This window comes from Macadamia integrifolia, chromosome 1, assembly GCF_013358625.1.
Source record: "Macadamia integrifolia cultivar HAES 741 chromosome 1, SCU_Mint_v3, whole genome shotgun sequence".
Taxonomy (NCBI): Eukaryota; Viridiplantae; Streptophyta; class Magnoliopsida; order Proteales; family Proteaceae; genus Macadamia; species Macadamia integrifolia.
In genome coordinates this window covers 5,479,930-5,496,788 of record NC_056557.1, presented here as the reverse complement: position 1 = coordinate 5,496,788, position 16,859 = coordinate 5,479,930, and the positions used below count along the sequence as shown (strand labels likewise).

Genomic DNA, 16,859 nt, shown 5'->3' with positions numbered 1-16,859 from the left:
TTCGGGCCAAAATTGAAATCATTTCCCTTCATATGTGGGTACTTGCTGGCAAAGAGACAAACAGAGAAGAAGAAGAGAGAGGAGTAGAGGAGGAAGAAAGAACAGGAAGAAGAGATCCTCTACCATAGAGGTGGTTGCAGGAAAGAGAAACGATCCGACAGACCCTCTACCGCCAATAACCCACCACCACTAGAAGGCCTTAGGTTCTCCTCTAGAGGAAAAACTAGTAAGGGCTTCATCTCTCTATTGCCCATCTTGAATACTTATTGGGTTGTTGCTGTTGAGGGGGTGAAAGGAGGGAGACTGAATCCCAGTACCAGAGCCAAATTGGAAACCCCAAAATCCCCACCACCGACATTCATGTGGGATTGAAAGGTTGAAGCGTTGCAAAGAAAGACAACCCTCCTCCCCCATAGTAGACAGAAGAAGACGAAACCGATGCCATAAATGGGATTGGATTCGAAGCAGCTATGATCATATCAATTTCAGATTTCCTTGAAGAAGAACCTGTAGTGGTTGCCATGATCTTATTAGTTTCAGATCACCTTCAGATTCGGATGCTGCTGAACAGAGGCGAAGAGAGAAAGGAGGGTTTGAAAAGGGAGAGAGATAAAAAGAAAGAGAGTCAGGGAGCATCACAGTGTCTTTTGTCAAAACTCTCGGGTGTATTTTTGTAGGACATATGTGAGGAATTTTAATTGTATATATTTCTATGGGAGAGGGATAGGCATAGGCATGCTAGCAGGATACCCAGGTATCAGGTATGTTAGTAAGCCTTGACCATTGGATTAGAAGGGCCAAATCTACATCGTTGGTACTTGTTGTCTTACCTAACCTACTCAGCCTCGACGCCCCCTCATTATTTCCAGTGATCAAACGTTTCCCCTTTCTCTCGGTCTCCGGCGCCGTTTCAATCTAAATGGCGTTCACCTATGAGGTATTTCTTCACCTCTTCTGTCTTCCTGTTCTGAACTTTTTGTCTTCCTATTGATTCTCTTCGATCTATTGGTTATTATTGTCTAAAGATGTGACGAAATGGCTCTCGGATTTACGAGGAAAAGATATGTCTGATTCATTTTCCTGGTCTTACAAAAGGTTAGAAAACCTAGTAGCTTCTAGAGTTCTCTGTTCATACTTGCAAAGTAATTAATCGCAGAAGGTACAAAAAAAGTTGTCTGGCCAAATTCAATGGACGATGACCTCATTACTCCAATATCTGATGACGAATACGTTCTCAAAGGATCTGAAATCTACTATGTCCCCTTCGGTAATCCTTTCTTATCAGTCTCATTAAAATGTCACTCTTAAGAGTTTCGAATCCAAAAAAAAATTTGGTCGGTTTTACAAGACTTACAGATGCTCGTCCTTGCGGTAAAAAGAAAGCTTCGACAGAAAACCCACAAAAGAAAATGGAGGTGTCAGCTAAAACCTCTGAAGAAATCGAAATCATAACAGATGAGGAAACATTAGAACCGTTTGAATATGAGACGTCAACAATGACCGACAAATCAATGAAATTGAATACGAGAAAGCATTCATTTGTGGAGAATCCACTGTGTAATCAACGAAGGATTATGTTCTCATTCGTTTGTGGAGAATCCACTATGTAATTATGTTCTCCTCCCAGTTCCCTATAGTTTCTGGTGTTTGCCGGCAATATTGCCGGAGAATGGCATATAAGTGAGCCGACAGTGGAAATCTAATGGCGATCACCCAACAAGGAATTTCTCCATCTATCTGCTTCAGTTGCAGGCTCATCTGTAACTCGGACCATATTCTGATCGAAACACCGAATTCGGCAACTAACAGTAGCAAATTTTCCGATTTTCCCACCTCAAACCATTTGATCCCTTCCTCTCTGGCACAGAGAGAGAGAGAGAGAGAGAGAGAGAGAGAGAGAGGCAGCGGGTGGATCGAGGAATTTTTTGGAAGGGAAACGACATCGGGGACCGAGAGGAAAGGTATGATCGTCGGAAATAGTGAGGGAGAAGAAGAATGACGGTAGAATGTCGGGGCTGGGTAGGTTAGGTAAGACAACAAGTATCCAACGGTGTAGATTTGACCTTCTAATCCAATGGTCCATATAAACTAGCATTCCTGATACCACGGTATCCTGCTAGTATACCTGTCCTTTTCCCTATTTCTATATACAATTATAAAATCAATGGTGTAGATTTGGCCCTTCTAATCCAACAGTCAAGGCTTGCTAGCATACCGGATACCTAGGTATCCTGCTAGCATGCCTGTCCTTTTCCCTTTAAAATTTTTTACTTAATTTACGAAGTTAATTATTGTTCATGGAACCAAAGAAAAAGGAAAAGAAAATTTCCTAAAATAACCCTAATCTTATTTAACGTGCATAATTGTTGAGGTGGAATCACATTAATTGTGTCTCAAAAACTTTCCCTTTGATAGTCTGATTTCTCCAATCGAATTTTCTAAATTCCAATCCAAGGAAAGAAGGACTGAGTAACAAATCAAAAGAAAGTGAATACTAACCGATTAGGAAGAATGCATTTGAAGCTCGAGTTGCAGAAATCCATGGTTTTACATTTCGCAAAAATTAGGGCCGAAGAAAATAAACAAATGGAAGAAACGAAGACTAGTGAAGAGTGAGGACACACTGAGAAGTAGAATAGAGAACCAATGTTTATTATTAGTTGTCTCATCACACGTGTCCAAAGTACGAATGATTAAATTTTCATAACGAACATAAAAGATCTCATTGGCGGAGATTCTTTTGTTTCGGTGTCTAGTGACTCCAGTCCCCGCCCTCCGAGCTCCACCCCTATTCCTGTAACATATGACTAACATAAGCCGATGAGGTAAGCGGGTGATAGATACCTCTCTATAGGTGACAGTGAGATGGTGTTAATAATTAGAAGAAAGCTGGTCCCACCTCTTAATTTTTGGTTGCATTCTGATGAGATGTTGGCTGTCCAAAGGCCATGGAACGTGTCCTTCTTTCCACGGATTGGGATTTGGAAGATTTGATCAGAGAAATCAGACTATCAGAGTAAGAGTTTTCGAGACGCAATTAATGTGATTCCACCTCAACAATTATGCAGGTTAAGTCAGATTAGGGTTATTTTAGGAAATTTACTTTTACTTTTTCTTGGGGTTCCATGAACAATAATTAACTTCGGGAATTAAGTAAATATTTTTAAACTTGAAACTAATGAATGTAAAATAAACTTAAGACCTTCTTATCTTGTAATAAATTATCTTATCTAGTGGATCTAGGTAATTTTTCCAATAAAATATTTATATAATTGGTCATCCCAAGCCTATGAGTTACTTCTAATTGTTTTTATGTAAGCCCATTGCTTAAATAAAATTAAGGATTTTTTAGTATAGTTAGTGTTTAATCTTGGACATCCAAAAAATCAGTAGTTGAGATTTTTATTTTTATTTTTTTATTTTTTTGAACTTTATTCCGAGTTGAATAGAACAATTATATGAACAGGTGACCGGGTCTCAGTTGGCAACCCTATTAATGAAGATACCATTAGACATAGCTTGATAGAATATTATTTCAGAGCTAGCAACATTGAAATTAGACGAGTGAAATACCAATTCCAAGGTAGAAAATGTCAAGTCCAACATTGGAAATCATCAATATGTAGGCGGTCAAAATTGGCCTATACAATCAAATACTTATTCCAAGTCAAAGATAATTGAAAGCAGAGGCTCCATAAATACCAATGCATTTCGTTCTCAAACTTCATCACAAACAACATTACTCTTTAACATCAGTAAACATTTAAGAGCAAGAGTTCCTGCATTCCTCAACCTTCTATCCATCAATTGATCCATCATGGCTACTGATGAAAGAGCAGGAGCTGAAATTGTACGAGGAAAGGAAGCTTGTGAGCGATTTTCTGTGGAGCTGATGAAAGAGCTTGGATTTCCTAGTGGTGTACTTCCCACCGGAGAGCTGGTGGAATGCGGGAGGGTGAGAGCCACGGGTTTCGTGTGGTGGAAATGCAAGGCCGCCTATGAGCATTTCAATGTGGCTACCAACACCAAGAACAGCTACGCCGCCGAGACCACGGCTTATGTGGAGAAGGGGAGGATGAAGAAGATGACTGGTTGCAAGGCTAAGCAGATGATGCTGTGGGTTCCTATTGCGGAAATGTACATTGATGGAAACAAGATCTCCTTCAAGTCATCCATGGGAGTCGGCAAGTCCTTCCCCATCATATCTTTTATGAACGAAGAAGAGAAGAAGGCTTATCTCCACTAAAATGGTGAAGCAAATTAAACATTAGTGACTAGTTAGGATCATTCCCTGATGGTCCTTGTCATATTCATACCCTATTAGCTATATGTATTTGAGTTCCTTTTTTATATCCTAGTATCCTCACTTCAAGACCCAATAATATCTGAATGTACTTTATTATTTAAAACCAGTGGCGCAGGCTTCATCTTTTGTTTATCATTGGATTTCACTTTTGAGTTTGTGCTTTCATGTGGGTTTGTGCACTACAACAAACAACATACAAATGAAAAGTAAGATGTTCTTAGGGAAAATTTCAGGTTCAAGAAAGTTTTGAGTTAAAAGAGCTTTGTAGGTTTCCTACCAATTACTTGGGAGCTGACATCTTTAACAAATGAGTTAACAAGATCCTTCCTCTAGTTGAAAATTTTAAGGTAAGATTCTTGGGATGTAAGGACAGGGTCATATCTCAAGCCGGAAGGATTTAGTTGGTTAAGTCTGTGATTTCCAGCACTCTATTTCATAGTCTTTCTATTTATTGGTGGCCTTATCAATTAAATGTGATGGAAAGATGGATGAAGAATTTCATTTGTTTTGGAGAAGTCTAAAGTTGTTATAGTTAGATGGGAGTTGAATTTGGATCCGCTCCAAGTAAGGCCCTACATGTTAGGACCCAACATCTATCTCTTTTGCTTCCAAATATACCCCTCTTTACTCTTGTAATGACATAAAGTGAGAAATGTGTTGAATCCTCACGTGTACGATCAGATGATCGTACATATGAAGCATATCTAAATTCACGAGAGTTTGTTTGCTAGCCTAAACAGGAAGTAGGTATGGGTATTCGGGGACTTAGAGATGTCAACATTTCTCATTATGTTAGTCCACAAAAACAGATCCATCATTTTTTGGAACATTTATGAGAGTTAAACACCTTGAAACTGATGTATAATTAATGACTACCAAAAAAAAAAGGCTCATTAAAGAAGAACAATTTAACATCTTCTACTTGGTCATTGTACAGAGAAAACTTTATTTTTTTTTAATTTTTTTCTTTCTTTCTTTCAGAGAGCATTGTATATGAACAACTATTGAAGGTCAATTTATTATGCAGTGTTGATCATTGGAGTGGGTGCATGCTATGTCAGAGACTCTATACAATAGGATAGTCGTGGTATTACTCAGGAAGAGATAATACATAGTTTCAAATCCCTATTTTTTATTCTGTGTTATCGTTTCCTATTGAGAAACCTTGAGTTGATGTAATTGGTGTGATTTGAATATCTATATTTAAATTTTATAAACCTAGTAAGTGGGTACTTTTCTAGGGATTGGAGTTGCTGCCCATGTTCGTATTGTAGCACGAACCGAAGCATGCATTGGTCTTCCTAAGTCATTGTAGCGACTGAAACTTGGGTAATGTATTGGACAAATACGAAACCCTATACGGGTATTCCTCCGTGGATGTAGGCACTTTGGTCAAACCACGTAAATCTGGTGCCATTGTTTCACATTTATTTTCAACAAATATTTGAAGTGCATGCTGTGCAGAGTGGTAGGACACTATCTGGTAGACCCAACCAAATTATGGGACACTACCTGGTAGACCCAACCAAATTGTGGTGTGAGGTTGGTATATCGTTGTGTGATTGTTAATTATGGGATCGCCTTGCCCAATTTGAAATTTTGGAAACTGAAGTTCCGTTATTAGGTTTTCAATTAAAGACTGCAACAACTTTTTTGAACCACTGCATCACAGTGCACCTGGGATTCACAAGTGGCATCAGAGTGCGCTAGGTTACCCAAAAAAATATGAGTTTAATAGCTTGGGTCAGTTTGAGTAAGAAAAATGGCCCCTTTGATAGTAATAGTAGTTATAGTAATAACAAGGGACTAATATTTGATGGAACAAATTATTCTTTTGGGTGCATTAGGACGGAAACATATTTGAAGTTGATGGGCTACAATATTTGGATGTTAGTGAAGAATGGTTATAAAATTTTCTGGTGAATGAACTGAAGAAATTTGGGAATGACTTCTTGGTAAAGAATGCTCTTTTGAATGCACTTGTTCGACCAATGAGATTTTAAAAAAACATGAGCGAAGGAGAGAGAGTGTTTGGCTATTTGGAGGGCAGGTTGGTGGTGGAGGAAGAGGAAGATGATGGCGGTGGAAGGGAGGCTCTGGATCCTGATCCAGCCGTTCCTAATCCTAGCAGGATGCTAGATGTTGCAGCCCCCAAGCGTTCTTAAGCAAGGGTTGTGGGGGTTTCTTCATGGCCTGCAATCAATTCTTTACCAGAACCGATTCAGGTAGGCAACATCCGGCAAATCATTATCCCTTAATAGGATTATGAAGCGAAGAGGCAAAACTTTCGTTATACTTTAATTGGTCGAGTAAACTTTCGTCTGATTTCCCTGGATGCATTGCGAGATGAGGCTCGCGAAAAATGGAATTTGAGACAAGGCGTGGTCATGCATCCTCTGGGAAAGGGATATGTGATATTCCAGTTCCAGTGTGAGGGAGACAAAGCTGCGGTTTGGAGGAGGACACCTTTGAGGGTAGGTGAGCAGGTGATCCCATTCCAACACTGGAAATCAGATTTCAATATCCATGAAAAACAAACCCTTATGAAGTTAGTCTGGATTCGTCTGCCTAATCTTCCTTTAGAATATTGGCACGAAAACGTGCTTCTTTCAATTGCGAAGGTAGTGGGTAGACCCGTGTCTTTGGATAAATTTACAAGGCAAGGCATCCTAGGGTACTTTGCTCAAATTTCTTTGGGAAAATAATCTCTAAATCGGCTATTAGAGTGGAAGAAGTCTAGATTGAAAGATTCAAACCAGGTACATCTCAGGTTTATGATTTTTTCCAAACAGTTCTCTATGAGGATAATGTTGGGTTGTATGGTTATTGTAAGAGAGTTGGGCACTTGGTTGTTTCCTGTAAACAAAAGAAAGTGGATGATGAAAAGAAAAGTGCAATGGAGAAGGATGGTCGTATCCCAGGGGCTGTCTATGTAGAAGATGGAGTTGATTCACCTGGGGTGAACTCGGAGAGAGAGCCTGTTCAGTTCAACGATATATTTAATCAAGATATTCCTATTTCTAGAAACATTCCAAATATGGAGCCGTTAAATGAAGGAGGAATTCAAATTAGATTGGGCTCTCTTATTATGAGTCCAAACAAAATAGGAAAGGAGGGAAATGGTGGGGATTAAATTTCCCAAGATTCAATGGATAGTGGATCCCAGGTGGGGTCAGACTTGGGTCTTGACGATGGGTTCATGGAGCACGACCCAAGTGTAAACCTGGTCCAGCCTGTGTTTGCCCGTGAAAGAAGAGGAACAACGCCCTATTGCTGATGATGCTGGCTGCTTCAGGTGCTAGATACTCCTCTCGTTCTACAAGGATGGTCGCTGCTCATGGCGGTCTTCGAGCCGTCTCTGGTAGCATGCAAGTTGGGCTGGACTATAGAGGTGAGCATGTTGTTTCATCTCTCCCTGTGGCGGATGTTTCAAGAGGAGCTATTTCGGTGGTCCATGAGGTTGCAGTAGTGGAAAGGGTTGTTACAACCAGAGAGAAGGAAGGGGCTGGGCCAATGGCGGTAGCAAAGAAGAAGAAAAAAGTGGGAGGTCAGGCGAGAAAGCCTGACAATAGTCACTCTTCAAATTAGTTTCCCCATGATTGTTCTCTTCTGAAACATTCGTGGTGTCAGGAAGGCGGCGGCGAGAAGTGCCTTAAGTCAAATAATGAAGGATTCTACTCCGGATATTCTATGTTTGGTTGAACCTATGGTTCAAGCAAGTAGCTTCCCTACTTTATTTTTTAGCAAGATGGGGTATGATGTAGATTTTATTCATAATGTTTGGCATGATAAAGTGCTGAATCTATGGGTAATTTGGAAGCTCGGCCTTAATCGTCCTGTGATTGTTGCTCTGTCGAGACAACACATTTCTATTATGGTGGATTAGGCTGGGGAGAAAGTTGGTATGTCTTTTATTCATGCAAGTTCCTTTAAGATTGAGCGTCGTCAGTTGTGGCTCAACTTGGATTCTCAGGTTGCATTGGGCTTGCCTTGGGCTGTTAGAGGGGACTTCAATGCCACCTTGATGTCTCATGAAAAGAGAGGTCCTGGTCGCTTTAACTTTAGTTCGGTGGCTGAGTTTCAGGCAATGGTGGATGTTTGTAGGTTACTCCCCGTCCCTTCTCAAGGAAGGAATTTACTTGGTCTAACAATCATCGGAGGGGTCATGTAGCGGCTGTTGTAGACTGTAACTTCCGTAATGAGATATGGTTTGATGTTTTTAAAAACATTGGGCAATGGGTGTTGCCGAGCTTAGGCTCAGATCATTCCCCTCTCTTGATCTCTTCTCACGTGTGCCTAAACACCTAGAAACTTTCCTATTTGTTTTCATAATTTTTGGATGGAGAACGATAATTTTTTGTCTATGGTGGATGATGCTTGGAAGGTGAATGTGGGGAATAACGCCATTTTTATTCTAGCTCAGAAGCTGAAGCATGTTAAAATAAAATTAAAATCTTGGGCAAGGGAAACCTTCCCAAATTTTAATCGGGAGGTAGACAAGGCTTTGCTAGATTTAAAAAATGTGTAGGATCTGATTGATGCTTTGGGCATGTTTGATGATTTATTCAACAAAGAGGCAGATGCCAATACAACCTTAATCACAACTAGTCACATGCAAGAAAAGATGTAGGCTGAAAAGGCAAAGTTGAGGTGGATGAAAGAGGGAGATGGGAACTCGAAATTCTTTCATTTATAGGCGAAGATGAGAAAGGCTCGGAACCAAATTACTGCTTTAAAAAAAGAGGATGGGTCTTGGGTGTATGACCAGCAGGGTATTGCCTCTTATATTTCCAGTTTCTTCCAGAAGTTTTATGAAGCTTCTAAAATTTCTGTGCATCAGGATTTGTTGGAGTGCGGTCCTAAGGTGTAGATGAAAATGTTGCTACTTTGGATTCCATTCCAAGTTGGGCTAAAATCAAGCAGGCTGTGTGGGATTTAGATCCTAAGATCTCCCCTAGTCTTGATGGCTTCCCTGGGAAGTTTTTCAGGAAAAGTTGGGATATTGTGGAAGTTAACTTTTGCAGGGCAGTTATCTCTTTTTTCATGGCAGGTAATCTATCAAAAAGGATTAATAGTTGCTTTATTACCTTGATCCCAAAGGTGGAGGGTGCTTCCTCCTTGGACAAATTTCACCCAATTTATATGGGTAATTTTTTTGATAAGGTGTTGTCTAAGATTATGTCTTCGCATTTGATGGGGCTGCTTCCCAGGTTGATCTCAGAGGAATAGGGCGCTTTTTAGAAGGGGAAGATTATCTCATCAAACATCAGTCTTTCTCCAGAGTTGGCAAATATTATGCATTCTATAGTGAGGGGAGGTGGATTGGCTTTGAAGTTGGATGTGCAAAAGGCTCATGACTCTCTTTCATGGGAGTTTCTTTTCGTTACTCTGGAAAGATTTGGGTTTTCCTTGAGGTGGATTTCATAGATTCACCATTTGTTGATTTCTTCCAGGGTCTCTGTATTACTGAACGATGGTCTTGTTAGTTTCTTTGAAGTGGGTAGAGGCTTGCGTTAAGGCAACCCAATATCTCCCATCCTTTATATTTTTGCTAAAGAGGTGCTCTGTAGAGGCCTAAAGTCAATGACTCGTGATGGGCTTTGGAAGCCGTTGCCTGGTCCTAGTGGTGTGTCTATTCCCTCTCATCTTCTTTTTGCAGACGACATTTTTATTTTTATGAATGCCTCTACTAAGTATGTAAAAAATTTGCAGAAGTTTTTGGTTAAATATCAGGCCTTCTCTAGGCAGAAATTTATCCTTGAAAAGAGTAGCCTATTTTTGGTGAGGTCGCCCCTCACAGGAAATAATTTATTACTGATTTTTTTGGTATTCCTTCAGCCAGGTTGCCCACAAAATATTTGGGGGTGGAATTATTTAAAGGGAGAGTGAAAAAAGATTATATGTTTCCCTTACTGGGTAAAATAAAAAATAGGTTGGCTGGATGGAAGGGAAGGCTGTTGTCAATGGCTGGAAGGGTTGAGTTGGTGAGATCGATTATTTCCAGTATCCCGATTCACAACTTTGGAATTTATTGGTGGCCTGACTCCTTTATCAAAATGGTCGAAGGATGGATGCAAAACTTCATCTGGTCAGGTGATATGGAGTCGTGTAAAAAAATAGTGGTTAAATGGGAGGATGTTTGCTTGCCTAAACGCTAAGGAGGGTTGGTAATCAGAAGGCTCAGGGATGCTAACTTTGCCTGCTTATGTAAGTTGGCAAGGCAGATAAAGCATGGCAATTTGTCGATGAGTTCATTCTTCCGGGGTTGATTTCTTATGGCGGATGGCTCTCTGAGAAATGGTCATATTTCGTCATCGATTTGGCCAGGTCTCAAGAAGGTCTGGAGTTTTTTTCAGTCTCAAGAACAATGCACGGTAGGGCTCTAGATCCCCTGCGGGCTAAAGTTTTTGATTTTATACAAATAATTGCTAGTCTCTTCCGAGGGTGGAGTCTAAGGTGATTTCTAGCCTTTTTGAGGAAATAAAATGCATTTATATCCCTAACTTGTAGGAAGTGTGTCATTGGCGGCCTACCTCTTCTGGTGTGTTTTCTATTAAATCAGCATGGGATACGGTTAGGAAAAAATCGCCTAAGGTTGGATGGTTTTCTCTCCTATGCCAATCTCAAATCCTACCCTGTCAAGCTATTTTTGGGTGGAGGTTGATCAAAAATAAAATCCCTACAGATGGTAATGTGAAAAAACGTCGGGTGAATCTACCTTCTAGATGCAGTTATCCTTCATTATCAACCGTCCTTCTTACCCTATAGATCTATGGTGTATGGAACTCATCAGAATTGTAATTTGATAAGTCATCATTTCCAATAATTGTTTCATCTTCTTCTAAAATATCCTCATCTTCTCTATTCACCCCATTTTCACTACCACTCTTACTATTATGTTCTGCAAACCCATTATCAATTTGCATTTGTCATTCTTCATCATCAGATTCAAACATACTACTATCAATTCCACTTGAATACGTAGTAACCACATCATTCTCAACCTCCTCTACCTCGTCTACCACCTCTATAATAGATTTTCCTTTCTCATTACGATTTGAATTTAACAAACTATTGTTGCCACTACCATCTCCACTTGAACTGAGATTGGATGCACCACTACTCACCTTGATTGCCTTAGAAGATTTACCATCACTTCTGCCTATATTAATACCTGAAGCACCACCCCTCCAAACTGTCTTCTTTGGCAATCTATTGGTACCACTTTCAAGATCAATAACTGGTGCATTACCAATAGTAGGAAGTTGTACTTCATTTTTGTGTCTTCTTCTTGGGATGTCTCTACCAATCACTTTGAACAGGTAGTAATTAATGGTATGACTACCAAAACCATTGTCAAACTCTTTAACATTCGAAACATACACTCTGATGATCCAAACTCTTAAAAAATGGACAACACTTGCATTAGAGATTCATCATTCCATATATCTATCTTATCCCTATCACTAGGTAGCATAGCTTGACAAGTAAATTTGATAGACTTTCCATCTAGAATGTGTGCCAACACTGTACTGTATATGTCGCACAAGAAGTCAAAATAACTATACTCATCTTTATCAATAATCTTATGCTCAAAAAGGGGTTAGCGTAGCATATTGAAGCAATTATATGCCCAAGAAAAATAATCCAAAATATTTCTCTTATCAACAAACTATAGGAAACATGAATACTACTACATAAGAAAATTGATGCTGCAACAGAACCCTAATGCAAAACAAAAAGCATCACAAAATGCAGAAGAAGCAATCACAAAATGCAAAATGCAAAACAAAAATTAAAGAATTGAAATGGGTAGCACCGGGTCACTTAACAATTGTAATGAAGAAGCAATAACAAAATTGCAAAACAAAAATTAAAGAATGGAAATGGGTAGCATCGGATCACTTAACAATCATAGGATGGGATTTCTAACACATGCACTCATACTCACAAATACCTTATTCTCAAACACTTACCTGCCTCGATTTGGTGAAGAACCAACCCAAATCTCGCATACTCAGAAGATACCCTATTTCTCCTATAGAGAATGCTGAGAGCAAACCCAATTCTCTTGCAGAGAAGAAGAAGGGGTTAGGGTTCGGTGAAGAAGAAGAAGGGGTTAGGGCCCGGCAGAGAAGAAGGAGTGGTTAGTGTTCGGCAAAGAAGAACACACCTGTAACCATAGACTTCCTCCCGTTGCCACTCGCCACCGGTTTGTAGTCGCACAATGCCGGTTTATAGTCGCTCGGTCGCCACTGGTCTGTAGCCACGAAGAAGTTCTTCTACCAATCAATGAGAGTTAAGTCATGAGAACTGACGTTTGGGAGTCAACAGTTCAGTCAATTTGGGGTTAGGGGATGTGTGTAAGTGAGGGTATAATAGGTACTTCATCATTTTGAAGTGCACTTCGGTGTTTAGGAAAAAAAGAAGTAGCCGATGTCAGCATTTGAGGTATATTTTGTAATAGAGACTGACAGCAGGGAGTGTGAACACAATTTGGTATTAAACAGGGGATTTGTCTCTAATAATGACATTCTCTAGGGGGTTACGCTGTCAATTACCCATTTTTTAAATATCATGGATTACAAATTGAAGCTGTTCTAAACAAGATTTAGCTATTTTCTATGTTGGTAAATAGCCATATAATTACTCAATAAGCTGTGTTACATACATTAGTACAATGTAACCAGAAGTTTAGCATTGGTTATTCATTTGCTGAATAGAAATTTTCTTAAATAAAAATGGCAACAATTAATTTCTAAGAGATTTCCTTGCAGCCATTGTTTTCTGGTTTTCCTTCTTTGACCTTTTCTTTGTACGAAATTAATATTTAATATTAGTGGTATATTTGTTAAAGAAAATCATCAACTAAACACTTAATACTACGGTATTCTAGAAGAGACGCAGTAAGGGATTCCCCCTAAACACTATATGATCATATACTATTTTGAGGATGCCCAAGGACATGAGATGTGATGATAGTGGTAAACCCTACTTGCTTTAAATGGTAGTAAGTATAGGTTAATATTTAAACTTTACATGCTTCGTGTGATGATATTTATGTGCTTTTTTTTTTTTTTCAAAAACAAACCAAGTTTTCCTAAGGCAACTGTAAATACATCACGACCACGGATAATATGAAAAGAGATAGGGAGAGACAAGGGTCACATCTGGATTCTCCCATTTTCAGTCACGGTGAAAGAAAAACTTTTTTTTTTTTTTTTTTTTTTTTTCACTATACAGAAAACTGCCCTTCAACAAATATGTTCGCGTGTCTTTTTTATTTTAGGGTTTCTCTCATATTTTCTCTCTCTTCTCCCATCATTTTTCTTTGGATTCTGAAATAGTGTTCAAATCAGGCCAAGGCCCTATTTGCAGTATTTCAAGAGTGGCATTTTTGAAATTTTCTGAACAGTAGCATCAGAGACGTCTAGTGGTGCCTCCAAGCCTCCTTGTTGGTGTCACCAAGGGCTTTGTCACTTAGCAAGCCTTCACTGGTCCGATTTGGTGGATTTATTTTTTTTCTTTCTTGGTTGATATTTGGGCGGCTATTTCTAAACATCTGATCATTGGATTTTGATGATTCATATATTGAAAAATGTTTTGGAATATCATCCAATGATATGAAGATACATCACAAATTAAGCCAAAAATGCATCATAAAACTATTTTCTAGTGAAATGATAGTAAACTAGTGTCGTATTCACACCAAAGACTAGATTTTGATTAAATGTAATAAATTGGACATCCAAAAAAATTTAAACAATTGTAGTAAAGCGCCCTCCAAATTGACAAAATGAAGTATCTATAATAGAGTCCGTGGAAAGTTTATGACTTGGAATCAGATATAGAATTGGTCTCCATGAATTCAGATTGAAATAATTAAGAATCGTTCAGCAATTGTTTGGACTCGGTCACTCGATCATAGTCAGCCGAACTCTTAATGTCACCCTCATTTAGACTCAGTAAGCAAAGAATCGGGTTAATTGAGGTCGATGTCAATTTATTCCAATATGAGTAGCTCAATTATATGAATTCCGGTCTGACATTTAAGACGTTTGGCCGGTGAGGTGGGTAAACAGGTGACCGAGTCTCAGTTGCCAGCCCTTATTATAATCTCAATAGACATACCTTAACAGAATATGCCAAGTCCAACCAAGATGTAAGCTCTTGACTTGGCCCCTAAATGTTATTGGAACCATCGTTCCCATTCAAAATTGGCATGTGGGGATTACTTCTCTATCACCATATCCTAGAAGGTCTTGCTCTCGCACATGTAGCGGTCAAAATTAGCCTGTGGGAAGAGATATATACAAATTAAATATTACTGCAAGTCAAAGACAATTGAAAGCAGAGTTAGTTCTAGTTCTCTATAAATACCAATGCCTTTGTTTCTCATCCTTCATCACAACTAGAGTTCTTCCATTTCTTTCAACATTCCATCTATCACTTGGCAAGGGTGACCACTCAATCAATTGATTCAACATGGCTACAGATGAGAGAGCAGGGGCTGAAATTGTACGAGGAAAGGAAGCTTGTGAACGATTTTCAGCAGAGCTGATGAAAGAACTTGGATTCCCTAGCGGTGTCCTTCCCATTGGAGAGCTGGTGGAATGTGGGAGGGTGAGAGCCACAGGTTTCGTGTGGTGGAAATGCAAGGCAGCTTATGAGCATTTTAATGTGGCGACCAACACCAAGAACAGCTATGCCGCCGAGACAACGGCATATGTGGAGAAGGGGAGGATGAAGAAGATGACGGGTTGCAAGGCTAAGCAGATGATGGTGTGGGTTCCCATAGCGGAAATGTACATTGATGGCAACAAGATCTCCTTCAAATCATCCATGGGGGTCGGCAAGTCCTTCCCCATTATCTCTTTTATGAATGAAGAAGAAAAGAAGGCTTATCTCCAACAAAATGGTGCAGCAAATTAATTAATACGCGACTTCCCTTAGTAGTGACTAGTTATCAGCTTTATGTGTTTACTTATTTATGTACCTTTGTTTCCTTCCTTATCACTTCGTGTCCTAATAACAATTGATGTAATGTACCATTTAAAACTAGAAGGGTGCAGGTTTTATCTTTACATTGGATTTCACTCATGACTTTCTGTTTTACTGTGGGTTTGTGGATTGCTACATACTAATGAATATCAGCTATCATCGTTAAAAGAACATTTTTGAAAGTGTTTCCTATCATTACTATATTAACCAATGTATTACATGTTTTATGTTGGCTCATATAAGTAAACCAAGAATTTAATCAAGAACTAAATACAGGTTAAAGACAGATAACCGTAAGTAACAAACTATGTTACAAAATATGAACTGGAGACAACTGGTCCATGGGTTGTGCTAGTGTGTGGTGTGACGTATGGAGTCATATCTCTATCAGGCCCCCGCAAGCCCAATAGAGGAAAGCCGGCGGTGAGCTTGGAATGAAGATAGTTGAAGCGTTGTGGAAACAGCCCCTTCATAACTATATCAGCTAAGTGATCAACTTTAGAGACATAACGCACAACCAGTTTATGAGAAGCAACCATGAACAAAGTGAAAGTCTACCTCGATATGCTTGGTACGGGCATGAGGCATTGGATTGACAGTTAGATATGTGGCACCAATGTTGTCGCACCTGACAACCGGAGCATGCTAAGAAAAATACCAAGCTTAGTAAGTAAGGAGCGCAACCGTACTATTCTATAGCAACAGAGGCCACAACACGGTATTCCACTACCATAGAGGAGCGAGAGGCGGTGCGTTGCTTACGGGGGCACCAGGAGAGAAGATGCGAACCGAGAAAAATACTATAACCAATGGTGGATTTTCGATCCACAAGGCAACCTGCCCAATCAATGTCAGAGTATGTGGTAAGAGAGAAATCACTGGGAGGACAAAAGAAACTATCTATAAGGGTGTGCTTAAGAAACCGAAATGTTCGTTTCACAATCGTACATGAGCATCAGTCGGCTGATGCATGAAATGGGCCACATGATTTACCACAAAACCAAGGTCAGGGCGAGTGATTGTAATATACTGAAGAGCACCCACTACCTGGCGATACCATGAATCGTAAGATAGAACAACACCAGTAGTAAGAGACAAATAGGACCTAGAAGCAATCAGTGTTGTAATAACTGAGATCTGACTTAGGGGTATTTTTGTCTTTTGACCATTGTAGGGTCAGGGTGACTTAAAGTGAGGATACTGGACCATTGAGGGAGCATCAGTACTTGGTAAGTACTAAAAATCATCCATTAAATGTAACTACACTGTAGAATAATTTTAGGGTTTTTGCCTCTGAACCCTGATTTACCATTTCACCATTGGACCATAATTTGAATTTTTTTTTTCTGATTATAATATTAACCCTAACATTGACTTTTTTAATTAAAAATAAGACATATATATATATATATATACTATCTACATGTACAATTAATTGACAAAGTGGATAACACTTAACTATCCTTCACCGTAGTTAAATCGTGGGGGAGGTATTTGTTATCAGTTGTGATATTTTATTATGACGAGCAAGGAGTGAGAAAAACACAAATCT

At 39.3% G+C, this 16,859-nt stretch overlaps 2 protein-coding genes across 2 annotated transcripts; both read left to right on the top strand.

The window, feature by feature from the left end:
* Positions 1-3,710: 3,710 nt before the first annotated feature.
* On the top strand, positions 3,711-4,458 carry LOC122075312. The gene has a single exon (XM_042640303.1). It carries the CDS (start codon positions 3,818-3,820, stop codon positions 4,244-4,246), a length of 429 nt encoding a protein of 142 aa, XP_042496237.1. The 5' UTR covers positions 3,711-3,817; the 3' UTR covers positions 4,247-4,458.
* A 10,258-nt stretch (positions 4,459-14,716) lies between these two features.
* LOC122091727 lies at positions 14,717-15,390 on the top strand. Its single transcript, XM_042662233.1, has one exon. It carries the CDS (start codon positions 14,792-14,794, stop codon positions 15,236-15,238), a length of 447 nt encoding a protein of 148 aa, XP_042518167.1. The 5' UTR covers positions 14,717-14,791; the 3' UTR covers positions 15,239-15,390.
* The last annotated feature ends 1,469 nt before the right edge of the window (positions 15,391-16,859 follow it).

Bases quoted from the DNA above. Each gene is read 5' to 3' on its own strand.
- LOC122075312 (XM_042640303.1), top strand. From the start codon at position 3,818: ATGGCTACTGATGAAAGAGCAGGAGCTGAAATTGTACGAGGAAAGGAA.
- LOC122091727 (XM_042662233.1), top strand. From the start codon at position 14,792: ATGGCTACAGATGAGAGAGCAGGGGCTGAAATTGTACGAGGAAAGGAA.